This window comes from Schistocerca cancellata, chromosome 6 (assembly GCF_023864275.1).
Source record: "Schistocerca cancellata isolate TAMUIC-IGC-003103 chromosome 6, iqSchCanc2.1, whole genome shotgun sequence".
Classification (NCBI taxonomy): domain Eukaryota; kingdom Metazoa; phylum Arthropoda; class Insecta; order Orthoptera; family Acrididae; genus Schistocerca; species Schistocerca cancellata.
In genome coordinates this window covers 171,445,916-171,465,362 of record NC_064631.1, presented here as the reverse complement: position 1 = coordinate 171,465,362, position 19,447 = coordinate 171,445,916, and the positions used below count along the sequence as shown (strand labels likewise).

At 42.7% G+C, this 19,447-nt stretch overlaps 1 protein-coding gene across 2 annotated transcripts in view; it reads right to left on the bottom strand.

The window, feature by feature from the left end:
• LOC126191148 (monocarboxylate transporter 1-like) overlaps window positions 1-19,447 on the bottom strand; it is a 161,313-nt gene that overhangs the window by 32,648 nt on the left and 109,218 nt on the right. For both annotated transcript variants that reach the window (XM_049931902.1, XM_049931903.1), the window contains exon 4: window positions 84-227. In XM_049931902.1, the coding sequence (XP_049787859.1) occupies window positions 84-227 (144 nt within the window). The remainder of the gene's footprint in view (window positions 1-83; window positions 228-19,447) is intronic.

The window sequence follows — 19,447 nt, the reverse complement described above, 5'->3', positions numbered from 1 at the left end:
CTATAAAATATATACAGTCAGGAGCTTCAACACAGACGCTCAAAGCTATGATATTAGGGGAGAATAAAGTCCATATCACTGACCTACTAACAAACTGTATGTAATGATAATGTAGGTGAACGAGTTTGCGAAACTCGTGAGGATCATGCCAGCCACAGTCAGCAGTCCCCCGCCGACAGACACTTGACGAATCGAGAATTTCTTCAGTAATGGTCCAGTCAGAAGCCCTGCAAACAGAGGTAAACTTTCAAAACAATGAGCACACACCACCTGTCAAAAACGCATGAAATTTAGTACTAAAAATGTACCAACCAATTCAACATAAGTGGCAACAGAGTAAAGTTGAGTCAGTCGAAATTATATCTGAACTTTTTCACTGATGTCTTTTACTTTTACATGTAGCAATGAGATATTGTCCTCGTAACCAATACTACCTCGTACTTGTTAGTCTAATATCATGTTGGCTGCAATGCTAGAACGGCAGCTTGGCTCCAGTAAGACGAAGAAGGTACTTACTGACAGTACGTTTTTAAAGTAACTATTTGTTTAGCGTAGCTTGATTTAATTACAAGAAACCCACGTCAGAATGTGTAAGCCCAAATTTTGCTCTGGGTTATGGTACATGGTCGCACCAGCTTACCTCTTACATTAGTAGAACTAGCGCCAAATGAAAATACATGAGACCTGGATCTCCAATAGTTGGAGACCGCAAAATACAGGGCTATTACAAATGATTGAAGCTATTTCATAAATTCACCGTAGCTCCATTCATTGACATATGGTCACGGCACACTACAGACACGTAGAAAAACTCAAAGTTTTGTTCGGCTGAAGCCGCACTTCAGGTTTCTGCCGTCAGAGCGCTCGAGAGCGCAGTGAGACAAAATGGTGACAGGAGCCGAGAAAGCGTATGTCGTGCTTGAAATGCATTCACATCAGTCAGTCATAATAATGCAAAGACACTTCAGCACGAAGTTCAACAAAGATCCACCAACTGCTAACTCCATTCGGCGATGGTATGCGCAGTTTAAAGCTTCTGGATGCCTCTGTAAGGGGAATCAACGGGTCGGCCTGCAGTGAGCGAAGAAACGGTTGAACGCGTGCGGGCAAGTTTCACGCGTAGCCCGCGGAAAATTGGCTCATGCCAGAACTGGAGACCGACAGCGCCGACTTCATCTTTCAACAGGGTGGTGCTCCACCGCACTTCCATCATGATGTTCGGCATTTCTTAAACAGGAGATTGGAAAACCGATGGATCGGTCGTGGTGGAGATCATGATCAGCAATTCATGTCATGGCCTCCACGCTCTCCCGACTTAAACCCATGCGATTTCTTTCTGTGGGGTTATGTGAAAGATTCAGTGTTTAAACCTCCACTACCAAGAAACGTGCCAGAACTGCGAGCTCGCATCAACGAAGCTTTCGAACTCATTGATGGGGACATGCTGCGCCGAGTGTGGGAGGAACTTGATTATCGGCTTGATGTATGCCGAATCACTAAAGGGGTACATATCGAACATTTGTGAATGCCTAAAAAAACTTTGAGTTTTTGTATGTGTGTGCAAAGCATTGTGAAAATATCTCAAATAATAAAGTTATTGTAGAGCTGTGAAATCGCTTCAATCATTTGTAATAACCCTGTATAGGTGTTTTCCTATCAACTTCGTTGTTATGTTGTTATTCTCCTTTTTATTCCCAGACATTTTTTTTATTTCTGCCTTATTTTAAAATCATACCATATCTTATTGCTTTTTTCAGCAGCAAACCCACTTCTGACATAAGTATAGTTTGGCACAGTTCGACTGCCCTGGATCCCTAACACATCACATCGGCATGCAAATGTCTCAGTTCTGTATGCATGATGTCAAATGTGTGGGTTGTCTAAGTGCTGGAGGGTGGGATGCAGTGTCAGCAGTCACACACACACACACACACACACACACACACACACACACACCTCTCCCAATCGTATCCCAGTATTTTACTAGACACAAAAACGAAACAGGTCTATTAGTATGTTGCCAACATTTTGGCCACGTACAGAAGTACCTGACGAATCTGCACTTGCGTAAATTGTCGCCATGTACAAAAGTATCTGAATTATTTACAAGAAAAATACATAAAAAATGTCAACAGTAAAGGTGTAATATATAGTATTTTCATGTGTGTGTTACTATTTGTCAAAAATACATAAGATTCACCTCAATTTTGCGTAAACTGCTATCATGTTAACAAGCATTCAATTATTTATCAAAAATTCAGAAAGATATTGGCATGAAACTAATGACCTAATTTACAATTTAGGTTGTACTTGTCAGTGATAGTGCCACACTTGGTGTAAGGCCCAATGGAGCAACAAATTAAATATTTCTACGTTCGAATTGTCTGTGTTGCTTATCAAAAGCATGTGAACACAAAAAAAATGGTTCAAATGGCTCTGTGCACTATGAGACTTAACATTCGAGGTCATCAGTCCCCTAGAACTTAGAACTACTTAAACCTAACTAACCAAAGGACGTCACACGCATCCATGCCCGAGGCACGATTCGAACCTGCGACCGTAGCGGTCGCGCGGTTTCAGACTGAAGCGCCTAGAACCGCTCGGCTACACCGGCCGGCTATGTGAACACAGAAACGATGTTATTTATACACCTAACTGTATGCCAAATATATGCAGCAGGTGTAACTGAGTCTCTTTACCTCTGTATTACTTATCAAAAATACGTAATATTTATCAGCAACACAACTTAAACGTCGGGTGTCACGATGTTACTTTTGATCTAAATTGTCTGTCAAAATACATGAAGGGTATAACTGGCAGTATTTTCATGTCTCATACCGATGTCAAAAAATGTTAGCGACACACACACACACACACACACACACACACACACACACACACACACACACACACACACACTCTTTATGTCAAGTGTCACTTGATGCCAAAGCATGACTGTGAACTCTCAAATTAAGTGTTAAAACCCTATGTCCACCTATAAATTATCTAATAAACGCATGTGACTGAATTTACACGCTAAGTGGTCAGTTGACATTTCGTCCTAGCCTAAATGAGGCTGTGTACAAGAAAAGCTTAACGTACACTATTTTAGGAGGGGAAGATGATGATGCATCAAGAAAATTTAAAAACCCTTATTGACTGACTGAAATGAAGCTAAATTTTTGTTACCTTTGGTAATGAACGTACCTGTGGTAGCTGATTATCCACCAACAATACATTTTCTGACATTTTAGCACAGAAAAGCACACTAAACAGGGCGTATTTTATTTAGATATTTAATGCAATGTATCATTTAACCTCATAGTTTCGTAATATGTAAATGTAACTTCGTAATTCGTTGTATACAAAATGAAAACAAAAGAATATGAAGAACATATTTCCACACAGGGGCTAGCTCTATATTCTGAAAATACGAAAATTGGACTAAAAAAAATTATTTACCAAAACACATGCAGATTTCAAGTACAAAAAAACACATAGGTTGCTTATCGTGATATGAAGTAGTAATTACAGATCTCTGATCGCAAACGAAAAGACCATCTTAGCACCAAAATACAATTGTCTCTGTCTTTAATGTAACTACGTAAACATTTGTTTTCTAATATTAAAGAACACACATGGATTACTACTGATTTAGCTAACACGTTAAAGTGTACTTGTCTAGGACTGTCTTACATTGTCACACAGTGGAAACTATAGTAATAAACGAGACTTGCTATCTTTCAAATATCCTCTCGTAGCTACTTTTAAAATCATGCTAGGCTAGTAACTTTACCTTGCAGTACAAAATCTTCTGCCGATAATGCTAACTTAAGCTATCGCTCAACAAAAACTACATGACATTTCATCCCATGCATCACCATTTTACAGCAAATGGTAACAAAATGCCCATACACAGCCATGTTACAGCAGATTTGCACCAATTTTAAATTGCTCCCTACATCTACATGTTACAGCAAAACTACAAAAAACTGCCCTCACATATTGCTATGTCACATCAAAACTGTAAAACGCTTGTGTTTTGTCAACTGGAGACCGTGGAAACCCCACTTCATCCACTCGGTGTGACCGGAAGACTGTGATGCTAGGATGAGGTTGGTTCAAATGGTTCTAAGCACTATAGGACTTAACATCTGAGGACATCAGTCCCCAAGACTTAGAACTACTTAAACCTAAACGACCCAAGGACATCACACACATCCATGTCCGAGGCAGGATTCGAACCTTCGGCCGCAGCAGCAGTGCTGTTCCAGACTGAAGCGCCTAGAACCGCTTGGTCACAACGGCCGGCCACATTACCTCACTCAGGTCAGATGGTAATATACAATTAACGACAGTAAATAATTTGGATCTTACTGGTAGTCTTGCGCATTGTACAAACCATTCAGTACCACGAATGTCTGTCAACCAAAGTAATTTCATCACAACAGTAGGCTCCTTCAAATACTGTCTCTAATGCAACGTTACACTAGTAATAAGAAGAACGAGAATCAGAACCATTGGTAACCTCTCCTGTGCCAACTTCTTCAACAAAGAGTAGCACTTGCAACCTACGTCCTGAGTTATTTGCTGTATGCATTCCAATCTCTGCCCTGTCCTACAGTTTTTGCCCTCTACAGCTTCCTGTAGCATCATGAAAGTCATTCCCTGATATCTTAACAGATGTCCTATCATCCTGTCCCTTCACCTTCTCAGTGTTTTCCACATATTACTCTACTCGCCGATTGTGCACAGAACCTCCTCATTCCTTACCTTACCAGTCCACCTAACTTTCGACATTCTTCTTTAGCAAAACATCTCAAATGCTTCGATTTTCTTCTACTCTGGTTTTCCTACTGTCCATGTTTCATCACCATACAATGCTGTGCTCCAAATGTACATTCTCAGAAATTTCTTCCTCAAATTAAAGCCTATGTTTGATACTAGTAGACTTCTCGTGGCCAGGAATGCCCTTTTCACCAGTGCTAGCCTGCTTTCGATTTCCTCCTTGCTCCGTCCGTCATTATTTTGCCGCCCAGGTAGCAAAATTCCTTTACTTCATCTGCTTCATAACCATCAGTCCTGATGATAAGTTTCTCGCTGTTCTCATTTTTCATTACTTTCGTCTTTCCTCGAATTGCTCTCCATCCATATTCTGTATTCATTAGACTGTTCATTACATTCAGCAGATCATGTAATTCTTCTCCACTTTCACTCAGGATAGCTTTCTCATCAGCGAATCCTATCATCGATATGCTTCGATGTTGAGTCTTAATTCCATTCCTGAATCTTTTATTTATATAATTGCATCTTCGATGCACAGATTGAACAGCAGGGGTGAAAGACTACATCCCTGTCTTGCACCCTTTCTAATCCGAGCACTCGTATTATTGTACATATTGTATATTTCCTGTCTCTCCCTATAGCTTACACCTATTTTTCTCAGATTTTGGGGCATACTGCACCAATTTAAATTTTCGAACGCTTTTTCCGTGTGGAAAAATCCTATTAATGTGTTTTGATTTTTCTTCAGTCTCGATTCCACTATCAACCGCAACGTCGGAATTGCCTTTTGGCGTTTTTACCTTTCCTAAAGCCAAAATCATCGTCATATACACATTTTCAATCTTTTTCCATTATTCTGCATATTATTCTTTCAGCAACATGGATGGTTGAACTGTTAATCTGATTTGCGAGAATTCTCACAATTGTCAGCTCTTGCAGTCTTCAGAATTGTGTGGATGATATTTTTCCGAAAGGCAGATGGTGTGTCGCCAGACTAATACATTATACACACCAAAGTGAGTAGTCGTTTTGTTGCCTCTTCGTCAAATGATTTTTGAAATTCTGATGGAACGTTATCCATCCCTTCTGCCTGATTTGATCTTAGGTCCTCCAAAGCTCGCTTAAAGTCTGATTCTAATACTGGATCCCATATCTCTTCTAAATATAGTCATGTTTCTTCTTCTATCACATCAGACAGTTCTTCCCCCTCATAGAGGCCTTCAGAGTACTCTTTCCACCTATCCGCTCTCTGCTCTGCATTTAACAGTGGAATTCCCGTAGCACTCTTGATGTTATCACCTTTGCTTTTAATTTCATCAAATGCTATTTTCACTTTCGTACACGCGGTGTCAGTCCTTCCGACAATCATTTCTTTTTCGGTTTCTTCACATTTTTCATCCAGCGATTTCGTCTACCTTCCCTGAACTTCCTATTTATTTTATTCCTCAGCGACTTTTATTTTTGTATTCCTGAATTTCTCTGAATATTTTTGTACTTCCTTGCTTCATCCACCAACTGTAGTATTCCTTCTGTTAAACATGGTTTCTTCGCAGTTGCATTCTTTGTACCCAAGTTTTTCTTTCCAACTTCTGTGATTGCCCTTATTAGAGTACTGCCTACTGAGCTAGTCGCTCTTGTCGTTCTTGCCTTACAGAACTTCGAGCGTATCTCGTCTTTCTTTAGGACTTCCGTATTCCAGGTGTTTGTGCATTTATTCTTCCTGACTAGTCTCTTAAACTTCAATCTACTTTTCATCACTACTATATGGTGATATGAGGATATATCTGCTCCTGGGTACGCCTTACAATCCAGAATCCGATATCGGAATCTTTGTCTGACCATGATGCAATCTACCTTCCCGTGTCACCCGGCATTTTACAAATATATATGATCCTCTTCTGATTGTTGAAGAGAGTATTCGCTATTATTAGCTAAAATTTATTATAGAACTCGATTAGTCTTGCTCCTCTCTCATTCCTTGTTACAAGCCCGTATTTTCCTGTAAACTTTTCTTTTACTCCTTCCCCTTCTACTGCATTCCAGCCCCTATGACTATTAGATTTTCATCTCCAGTTTCCGTACTGTATTTCTCTTTCAATATCGTCATATACACTCCTGGAAATTGAAATAAGAACACCGTGAATTCATTGTCCCAGGAAGGGGAAACTTTATTGACACATTCCTGGGGTCAGATACATCACATGATCACACTGACAGAACCACAGGCACATAGACACAGGCAACAGAGCACGCACAATGTCGGCACTAGTACAGTGTATATCCACCTTTCGCAGCAATGCAGGCTGCTATTCTCCCATGGAGACGATCGTAGAGATGCTGGATGTAGTCCTGTGGAACGGCTTGCCATGCCATTTCCACCTGGCGCCTCAGTTGGACCAGCGTTCGTGCTGGACGTGCAGACCGCGTGAGACGACGCTTCATCCAGTCCCAAACATGCTCAATGGGGGACAGATCCGGAGATTTTGCTGGCCAGGGTAGTTGACTTACACCTTCTAGAGCACGTTGGGTGGCACGGGATACATGCGGACGTGCATTGTCCTGTTGGAACAGCAAGTTCCCTTGCCGGTCTAGGAATGGTATAACGATGGGTTCGATGACGGTTTGGATGTACCGTGCACTATTCAGTGTCCCCTTTGACGATCACCAGTGGTGTACGGTCAGTGTAGGAGATCGCTCCCCACACCATGATGCCGGGTGTTAGCCCTGTGTGCCTCGGTCGTATGCAGTCCTGATTGTGGCGCTCACCTGCATGGCGCCAAACACGCATACGACCATCATTGGCACCAAGGCAGAAGCGACTCTCATCGCTGAAGACGACACGTCTCCATTCGTCCCTCCATTCACGCCTGTCGCGACACCACTGGAGGCGGGCTGCACGATGTTGGGGCGTGAGCGGAAGACGGCCTAACGCTGTGCGGGACCATAGCCCAGCTTCATGGAGACGGCTGCGAATGGTCCTCGCCGACACCCCAGGAGCAACAGTGTCCCTAATTTGCTGGGAAGTGGCGGTGCGGTCCCCTACGGCACTGCGTAGGATCCTACGGTCTTGGCGTGCATCCGTGCGTCGCTGCGGTCCGGTCCCAGGTCGACGGGCACGTGCACCTTCCGCCGACCACTGGCGACAACATCGATGTACTGTGGAGACCTCACGCCCCACGTGTTGAGCAATTCGGCGGTACGTCCACCCGGCCTCCCGCATGCCCACTATACGCCCTCGCTCAAAGTCCGTCAACTGCACATACGGTTCACGTCCACGCTGTCGCGGCATGCTACCAGTGTTAAAGACTGCGATGGAGCTCCGTATGCCACGGCAAACTGGCTGACACTGACGGCGGCGGTGCACAAATGCTGCGCAGCTAGCGCCATTCGACGGCCAACACCGCCGTTCCTGGTGTGTCCGCTGTGCCGTGCGTGTGATCATTGCTTGTACAGCCCTCTCGCAGTGTCCGGAGCAAGTATGGTGGGTCTGACACACCGGTGTCAATGTGTTCTTTTTTCCATTTCCAGGAGTGTACTTTCTCTATCGCTTCATCTTCTGTTTGAGACGTCGGCATGTATATCTGAACTACCGTTGTCGGTGTTGATTTGCTGTCTATTCTGATAAGAATAAACCTATCACTGAACTGTTCACAATAACACACTCTCTGCCCTACCATACTATTTATAACGAAACCAACTGTTATACATTTTATGGTGCTGTTGATATTACCCCATACTCATCTCTCCAGAAATCCTTGTCTTCTTTCCATTTCACTTCACTGACCCCTGGTATATCTAGATTGAGCCTTTTCTTTTCAGATTTTATAGCTTCCCTACCATATGCAAGCTTCGGGAATTCCACACTCCTCTCGTAAAACGCTATCCTTTCACTGGCTGTTCAATCTTTTCCTCAGGCTCACCTCCCAGAGATCCGAGGTGGGGCTATTCCGAAATCTTTGCCAATGGAGAGATCAACACGACAATTTTCTATTACAGGGTGCATGTCCTGTGAATACAGCTCATGTGTCTTTAATGCAGTGTTTTTCATTGCCTTCTGCATCCTTATGCCGTTAATCATTGCTGATTCTTCCGCTTTTAGAAGCAATTTTACACCGAAAGGCCAAAGAGTGCTCCTAACCTCTGTCCACTCCTCTGCCCTGCTTTGGTGGGTTATTAACCCAGGACCAAGAACTTTCTGATTAGTAATCAAAGGTGCTACCGATATACCACGGGTGAAACATTATACATAACGAAAAGATAAAAATAGGTGGAAAGAAAATGAAAGAGACAACCTTCATCATCTCCCCTTTACTGAATTGATATCATCTAGACCATGTTCAAGAGGAGGCAACAAGGGGCATTCCAAATTACATCATTAATTACAAACGTTATGCTAACTATGAAGAAGTTACTTGAAACAGGTAATTAAAAACTGAGTTCTAGAAAAAATAACTGAAAACTCACAGCAGACCGAGATATTGCCTTTGTTTATATACAATAATTTTTAAACAGCCACAGCTTGAGCTGGAAAAGCATACTAACATTAAAAAATCTGTAGGTCAGTTATCTAAAGAATCCAGAATTTGTGCTTGATACTCATACCGGTACTACACCAATAGGTAAAATTGAGTTCTAACACGATGATGTTAATAACAGTTCGTGGTATCACATCAAACCTACATCAAATCTGAATGGTACTGAATCATTCATTCTATTTTTAAAAGGAGTACAACAGAACTAAATTTCAGTAACAACTTTATCTATTCATTCGTTTCATGTAAAACAGAAAGAAAGTAAGAAGTAATGAAATATTTTACAATAAAGGGTGACCTTAATTCAGTCATCATTTTGAAGCAACTCAAAAGAATATTATATTATTTTTAACTAGGCAGCATTTGACTTTTTGAAAGTGTGGTATTAGATACAACTGACAGTGAACGGACTGTGGAAATTCGTAGAGAAAAGGACAATCTGTTAGTTTCTTGAGACGCCGATGTGTGTGGACACCATCCACTCACTTAAGGTAGCAGCTCGGTGTAGGATATATCTGGACTATGATGTTCCTTACTGTCTGGCTACACGCCACAATCCTATACTGTCAGGAAGTGCATCCCTTGTATATATTCGTACCCACATCCACAGGTTGGAGGGTCTCTGTAATCTCTGCAGATGCCTGACTGTGGTGATTATTAGGTCCCTCTCAGTTCAGTAGAAGTGAATGGCATCAGTCAGTGTGTCTCTAGTGGATCATCCATGAACCCCTGCATACACAATGCTATCAGCTCTGTGACCAAACAGCGTCTCTTGTTGTTTCCAAGTCTCTTTGCTCATAACATAAAAATAGTGCAAATCTGAATGCAGTAAGTAAGATTTTTTTTAATAAGTACCTCTTACTCTAGTCATCATCATCATTGGTTGTATACATAGAATCTCTCCCACAAATGTGCTTATTGCTCCACAATTATTGAAAACATAATTAATGATCCATAGCAAGAAAACTAATCCTCACAGGTTCCCCAACTCACTTAAAGAAATCACAGCCATCAGAAGTTCAGTACATACAGTTTTCAAGAATAATGAAATATTTACAAGAAAATGTGGACTGAAATGACACATAGCGCTTAATATGCATCTCTAACTCAATGCCTATTAGTATCACTCAGATACATGAAGTGCTTACACACTCATCTCATGTTAATTCTTGCAACTGCTTTTCTAACTACTCAAATCAGCAACGGTACCTCCACATTACATACTACAGTAACTTAGATTCATTTATTCCTCCAGGTACCACAAGGTATGTACCGTAAACTACCGACACTAACTCCTTTCATAGCTAAAATTCTCAGCTAAATCCTCTTCACGTATTTACTTTGTCTCATTCCCCGAAACGTTCAGACGCCGCAAAGCAAAGCACACAGTAAATTAAATACCTTACATAACTTGCTGTATAACAGGGATCACAATGTATAAAACAAAAGCAGAAAAAACAAATATGGCAATAATATTTATTCTAACAAAATTATCATTTACATTAACAGCAGATTATCTTGGACAGTAGCGTTATCTAGTACTGTCTCGTTTTACATTACCTAACAAACACCTGGGTCACTTTTAGTGTGATACAGTGTCTCTCATTTATTTGAACATATTGTCTACCCATCACCATCCATGTTAGACTTCTCATTATTTGGAAATCACCTTGATAAACCCAAGACAAGAACTGTAAAATACGGGTTGACGCTCTGAAACTTCATCATACTTTAATGTATCACACAAAACGAACATTCAAGGCACTTCAAAAACAAGTTTTGGTTAAGATGAAGTACACTTACTACACATCCTAACTTAATTACTCGCACAGCAGCTTCATATTGGAATCATGCACTCTCTTTGATATTCGAGTTCTCTGTGTTTTGCTTTTTATTTCAGGTGAGGCTCATACCACGCCTTGAATGGACCAATATTGATGGGACAGAACTTACACTGTAAATGCACGTCACTTGCAGGACAGTGTCTGCAATTTTATTAAGATTTTCTGCCTAATATTGAAGAATTCTGTCAACATTTGGCGTCTGAAATTCCTTTGACGCCTTTCTCCAGCAGATCCAATTTTTGCGATGCCAGCGTCAACCCATCACTGAGTCTCAATGCAGCGGAAATCATAAACAGTACATTTCCTCTTATCTAATTTAAATTGTTTATGCATCACTAGGAAATATCAATGGATAGTAAATCATTTGACAACTCATTGGGCCTTTTCTCAAACTGTGAAAATATGAATCCTATGATCTATGACGTCATACAGCAGTACAGCCAACTTAGTGTGTCAAGCTCCTTCATGTCATGCTCAGAGAGTGCTGATGCTGTGTAAAAGTGAGGTATAAATATATTTTCTTCTGTGTCAAGGATCCTTCAAAACCAACGGCCTAAGTTTTGGGCCATTATCAGAAATCATTTTATCAAAATGATCAACTTAGCGTAGAAACTTAAGCGGGAGAGTGTGTACAACAACAGTTGTATCTGTTCTTAATTAAGTGAAACGCATTTACAAGTTGACTCAGCATCAACAAAGACACAAGAGTAACACTGAATAGTACTTGAAAAAGAACCATATCGATCAACGGTGGCAAGTTCCTTTCATCTTGATGGAAAGCGCATGATGTGGCACCGTTGATGATTTTGCCTTTTGACAGGGCTTACTTAAAGCCCAGCCCTTACAAATGTCGTTATTCATTTTGCGATAGCATGTCCTATGGAGTCTGCGAAAATTTTCTTGCACCAACAAATGCATGACTTACATGAGTATGCCAGATTGATTTATTGACTATTTAGTCAAGAGTACAAACAGACCAGTGCGAAGTCTCGTGACTTTTCCGATTAAACCAAATATCGTCTTTCATCACACAAAAATTTAATATAACTATAACGTCTCTCTCTCTCCATTTCTCCTTCACCACCTCTGATAGTGGATCTTAATTTTGTTCCCTAGAAATATTTACAAGTGCTCTGGTAACATAAAGTGTAAATGCAACGTATTTTAAGTACATGGCACTGAAATTGTTCTCTTCAAATAGGCCTGCTTAGCTGCGTGGTAACATGCTCGCCTCCCATGTAAGCGGGTCCGGGTTCGATTCCCGCTCGGGTTGGAGATTTTCTCCGTTCGTTTACTGGGTGCTGTCCTCATCGTCATTTCATCCTCATCACTGTCGCGCAAATCGCCCAACGTAGTAAGACTTGCACTTGGCGGCCGAACTTTCCCAGATAGGAGCCTCCCAGCCAAGGATGACATACGTTCATTTCACTCATTTCATTCCTTGTTCTTTTCAAGATCGTCTTCAGTCTCACTATTCAGCCGCAGAGGAGATCGTGAAGAATGTCACAACATTGTACTTTCCAGGAAGATACATTGTTCCAACTACTGACACAGAGGAAACACACAGGCATAAAACAGATACAATTTATTGGGTAATGGGGTGACAACAATAATACAAGGAAATAAGTTAACACGTCTGAAAGAAGTTTAACAAATAAGGGCTCGGAGGAATGTGCATTCCCTTATAAAGAGGCTATCCATGTCAAGTGTTGCTTGTGTTGTGTTGTGCGCACACAGCAGACAGCCATGGACTCTGGGGCGACCAGTGGACTGGACTGGCAACAGGCAGGCAGGAGCCATCTGGACGACAGAGTCCGCAACGAAAGACGTCAACATGGGCAGCAGCGAGGGAGGCTGTAGAGTAGAGGCTCTGGTAATGGAGACCCGGCTTCCAATGATGCTGACGGTGGCGTCCCCTCAGCGCAGCAGGAGGTGGCAGCACTGGTTGCACAAAGCCAACCTGCTGTCAGTACTGGCAAAGCCCAATCGCTGGGCTAGGCAGGTACAACCAGACCTGTTTGACCCGTCCCAATGAGGGGGCACGGCATCCTCCCTGGGAAGCAACTAGTTCTGGGGTAATGCCACGAGTCGATCTTCGGTGTGAACCATGGAGACGCAGCGACCGCGCTTGCTGTGGACAATGGCGGGAATTCAGAGAAGTGACCGTCAAAACGCTATGGCCCACACTGGTGTGCCACGCGTGAACATTGGCAGGCCCAGCGCTGCATGGGAACACCTGGTAGCTAGCAAAATGTAGAGCAATGTCTCTACCTGATGGCCGTGCATGGGCTCGGCGGCACACGTCTCCAGTTGCAATCGTTCTGCAAGAGATTAAAAAAAAAAAAACTTGAGAGATTTCTCGTCTGCGAAATCTATGTACGTGTACATCTGCATAGCAACATTCAGACAAGGCAACCACCTCACCGTTCGACTATGAATGGAAGCGGATGGGGGGGGGGGGGGGGGGGGAAGGAGCTGTGACATGGCGAATGCCATTGTGCACACAAAAGTCCGTGAAATATTACGCCACGAACTGAGCACCATTGTCGCAACCAGAGCGGAAGCAAGCATTTTAAGGTGAATATCTTTCACATGGCCTTGACAATCACGTCTACTGTGGCAGAAGGACAACAAACGACATAGGGAACAAGCGAGAAAAAGAATGAGCTGCCGTTAACGAGAAAGTGTCAAAAAAGAGCAAGCGAAATCAATGTGAACTCTTTCCCAAGATTGTGAAGCGACCGGCAACTGCAAAAAAAGCAGGGTACACCACCGGCTGCTGACCTGAACACTTGCGGCAGGCTACGAAAAAGGTGCTCCACCACCCAACTGATGCCTGGAAATAACTCTTGGTGGCGCGCCAACAGTGTTGGCGAGAGATTTTACAATGACCGTGATATAAAAAGTGTCTCAGAGCTACTGGAAACACGACGGAGTGAGTAAATCCATCCATCGGTAAGAGAATAATGTAATCGAGAGGGAGGCAATGGCGCAACACACAAAAATTATGAAGCGGGTTCGATGCCTGGTTCGGCAGATGGTCGAACCATCCATGCTGTATGACACGTATGACCTGCTGTAGTACCGAATCTGCCGCCACACCAGAGGCAATACGGGAACTCGTGACAGTGAAGCCATCGGTCGTGGGCCTCGCCTTTGAAACCAGTTAAAAACAAAGCAGTTCCTCCTGGCCGAACGATCGATCAGGACCCATTGGCACAGACCAACATCTAGCGCAAATTTTGGCGTGGGACGGAAATGGACCTCACAGAAAACAGAGTCCAACAATTAGGACAATGAGTGGCTTTGCCTAACAAGGACGCTGAGATGCTTATGACTGTACGCTACTCAAGGACGTCTGAAGTAGTCACAGAACAACAGATGGGGCAGACACATAACGGTGCTTACATGTTTTTAAATGGGGCTCAGGCCCTGTCGTGAAATTTTATGATCCTAATAAACAATGAAATGCTGGAGATAGTGACAGCTAGAGAGATTACATATGAGGCCTGCATCCTGTAGAATAGTAAACGAAGAATGGAAATTAAGCAGGCGATTCTCCATGGTGGCAATTATCATATGATGTATTCAGGATTGGTATCCCATTGGGAGACAACCATCATAACCTGTTCTAAATAAAACTGGAAGGTGAAATACGCACTAGTAATCTCCAGCGTTAGCCGTTGACATGATACGTCCAAAAGGTGTATTAACCATAAGCAACTGTTTTCAAGTCTCGTCCAGTGGACTCTAAAGAGAATCTTCGGTCAAGTCGATTTTCGAAAAGATTCTGTCCCCAGCCAACAATGTGAGCATCCTGAGGGCCAGGCAGAGAGGAAGTGTCTATGACTGCTTGTGATTTAACTGTCACCCTGAAGTCGCCACAAACCGCAGCCGACCGCGTAGTTTCTTTACGGTCACTAAAGCCTGTTATTTTGAGGGAATCTGTCTAATCATTCACAATGACGTTAAGCGATACACGTCGGATCGGCTAAAACTACTGGCACCGGTTGCGCCCGGAAACAGCAATGGCGAGCGTGGAATTTGAGGGTAATGTGAGCCGTGAAACTGTTTGGACAACCTAGTCATGGGACAAACAGACCTAAAAATTCCGAACACAAGGAATCCTATTTGTGATATGTCATTTGGGCTGTAACCAGATGCACCGCATCTGCGATAGAAAAATCAAAAGCAGCAAAGACATCTAAGCCAAACAAATTTTTCGGTACTCGCATCGTTAACCACCTGGTAGGTAACAGAACGGACAACTGACTTGTAAACTGTCTCGGCCGTGAAATGGCCGAGAATAGGCATTGTCGTTTGATGGAGCTTACAAATCGACACTCGACGCATGCCAGTGGTGAGGACACTAACCTGGCATATGTCTGTGAGTTGACAAGGGACACAGAGGCCCCCGGAAACTGGAAAATGCGGAAATTTGTGGTAAGGTCTTATGGGACCAAACTCCAAAGGTCTTTGGTCCCTAAACTTATGCAGTACTTACTCTAACTTTAAACTAATTTACGCTGAAGACAACACACACACCCATGCCCGAGGGAGGACTCGAACCTCCGACGGGGGTAGCTGCGCGGACCGTGACAAGGCGTCTGAGACCACGCGGCTACCCCGCGCGGGCCCCGTGTCGACTTGTAGGAGTAATGGCTTATCCATCACCCGCACCTTAACGAAAATTTGTTCTGGCCTGTAGACAACAGCGAGCATAATGTCGGAACATTATGAATATCGACATCTACTGAGACCTGCAATGAGTCCTGGGGGGTTGGGGCAGAGACCGACATCCCGCTGCTATGAGATAGTTTTCACATTTATGGCAAAAGGCTCATCTCTTGGGGCAGACTGCCAGCTCGGACTGTACGGAACAAGAGTGGCACGAAGCAAGCGGTGTTCGCTGTGCCTGCTGAGAACAACGTGTCGCGCCCGGGTTCCCGGGTTCGATTCCCGGCGGGGTCAGGGAGTTTCTCTGCCTCGTGATGACTGGGTGTTGTGTGATGTCATTAGGTTAGTTAGGTTTTAGTAGTTCTAAGTTCTAGGGGACTGATGACGATAGACGTTAAGTCCCATAGTGCTCAGAGCCATTTGAACCATTTGAACGACGTGTCTGTCCGTGTAGGCCCGGTCAACGTGTTTCTCCCCACTGCTTTACGCCGACACCCCCGGGATAACAAGGCCGCCCAGCAGTGTTAGAGACGTCACACTAAGCGGCTCATAGCCGACGCAGCAGTCCACGGACACCTCCGTACAGACGCGCCTGATGCTAACGGTCTTCTGTCCGTCATACAGAAAGGAGCGAACTATAATTCGAACCAAAGACCAAATTATATATATTCTTGTGAACAGCATAAAGGTTCATAACGAAATACCGATTACATATACGGGCAGGAATAGGTTATAGAACTCCTCTGAAAAGTGTTTATCTTCAGTACCAGAATGAACATCAAATTGTCGGGTTTTCTAAATAGAAAAGCACTTTGTTAGTAACAGACAGCAATAATGAGACTTGCAGTTGGTGATTTCTACGTGGAAAAGGAAATAAGCTGTAGAGAGATTGAAAATGGTAAGTAAAGAGAGCCTCAGCCTTTTGTTCACATTCTTACATGTAATGCACTTGGTTGTTTTTCATTTCCGTACCTTTCATAACATTTTTAATATTGTTTCAAGAAGTGTATCTTCAATAGCAGAGTGAACTTCAAATTGTCAGGCTTTTCTTAAAGGAAAGAGCAGTCCCTTAGTATCACAGTGCAAGACATAATCTTGTGTTCAGTGATGTCTATGTTAAAAGGAGAATTTTTGATATCTATCTTTTGTTTCCATTCTTTATACTGGGGACACACTTGTAAAAATTCTTGAAAAGAGCTGTCACCATGAACATATGAGTAAATTCACAATAGTCATGTGTTTTATGAGATAAAGCGAACTCTTGTTACCTTATTGTAAACGAAAGTTGTGAGGGTTTTGCTATGTATGACAGTGTTTAAGATAATTTACTTTCAGTGTAATAGCTTGAAAATGTTAAGTCCTGCTGTCAGTTGGCATTTGTCAGCACCTATATGCGAGTTTTAAAGCTAAATAGTGTTCTGACAATTATAAAATAGTGGCAAAGTTCCTCAATCGATTAAACGTATTCCTGCCCGTATATATAATCGGTATTTCGTTATGAACCTTTATGCTGTTTACAAGAATATATATAACTTGGTCTTTGGTTCGAATTATGGTTCGCTCCTTTCTGTATGACGGACAGAAGATCGTTAGCATCAGGCGCGTCTGTAATGTCCGTGGACTGCTGCGTCGGCTATGGGCCGCTTAGTGTGACGTCACTAACACTGCTGGGCGGCCTTGTTATCCCGGGGGTGTCGTTTACGCTCCATACGCCAGGGATGCACGCTGTAAACAACGACAACGTCACTGCGAACTTCTCAGTGGCGGCCCGCAGCGCGGAGGGCCTCCAACTACTGTTCAGAACATCTTCTGACGTAGGGTCCCCAAATTGAAATGCAGTTTCAGTTCGGCGTGCTACGACAATATAGCTGTGCTCTTATCTTACTTCGGGAGGACGACAGTTCAGTCCCGCGTCCGGCTTGTAATGTTATGCGTGCCTCACTGCTTTTTTTAAGTGCATTTTAACGTACACGATCAGTATTATGGCAAGCAGAATGGAAATGGACAATTTAAAGGTAATAAGAACTACTACCGAGCGAGATATCACCCGACAAATCAGGCAAACAATTTTAACTACGGCAACAACCCACAGCACACTGCGTATGCCAATGAATACGGCAACAAAAGTTGGCAGCGCGGATTCCCACAGCAAGCGCAGGGATGGAATCCTGGCGCGCGGAACGCGAACGTATACTACCAACATATTAACCCAAATAATACTCAGCAATTTCAAACATCGGCTCCAAACAAAGAACAAATGCATGAACAACAATTTCAGACGCAATTTGAACCTGAGAATAGAGGAAATAACCAAATGCAGAGGAAACGGTACAACCCGCCGGTATTTTTCACTCAAGCTCACAATCTTCCGACTTTTAATCCAGTAAATGAACCAACACAGTTTGATATCCGAGTAATTCACAACACTCAGTTTTATTCGCCGCAATTAACTGAAATGAGTGTACAACCTGATAGGAATAACAATGGTTGTACCACCAACTATTCAAGAACGGAAAACTAATCACAGCATCTTATTACTCCTTACCATGTGCTGTACGGCAGGAAGGGAGTAACTTCATTAATGACGAAGACCTGAATACAGTGCTAGTACTACGTTACAACGACAAGTACTGACATTCGTGTTACTACACGGGAATAATATAACAAACTTACACCGACAAGAAGGAGACCAAATTCGGGTGACAACCGAAATCACACTAGCAGTATATGTAACTACAGCAATACTGGATACTGGTGCAAAAGTAAATGCAATCTCACTATGTTTTTTCAAACAGATAACCGCCACACAAAAAATACCCATATTACCCGTACAAGGATGTTGCATTACAGGAGATATTAGTTCACACACGCAGAAAGTGTAGATGCAAGCTTTGATCCCTGATATTATAGAAACAGTAAAACTTGAATGTATTTTCCTGGTAGTAAAGAACTTGTCAATACCCTGCTTGTTAGGTATTGAATTTCTCCAACAGACGAAGACCAAGATTGATTTCACCGAAGGAACTTGCACTCTAAATGTAAATGAACAATCACTATCAGACGCACACATGAGAATGTACGTAATTATCTCTCGGCGCATCTGCCCTCGTGGTTAGCTCACGAGGTAGACGTCAACAATATTTCCGAATGTCAAAAGACTGCCAGAGTATAAACAGTTCTACGAACGCTCAGAAGGAGCGCAATTATAAACCAAATGGTATTTTATTTCCCTGGATCCAGTAACTGGATAGTTACTGTATTCAAAACAGTAACTACAATATAAGAAAGACTAGAAGCTGATCTCGGTGCTTTCAAAAGTTCGCTGTAAATAACAGCACAACTCCAGAAATCCCATCCTTTGACCATACACCTTCGACATAAATTTTTTTAGCACTTACTTAATCCTATGTATTTTCTGTTCCATGTACTATGTACTACGAGTATGATTGCAAGAATTGAAGATTAAGCAATTCAGTCATGACGTCTTAATCATCGACGCTTGACACACTGATGCATCAAGACAAGAAACCGACCATGATATTACAGTCAGTGACAGTTCAGTGCATCACCTCGTTAATTCATTTTTCTGAGGTACGATGTGTACCAGAC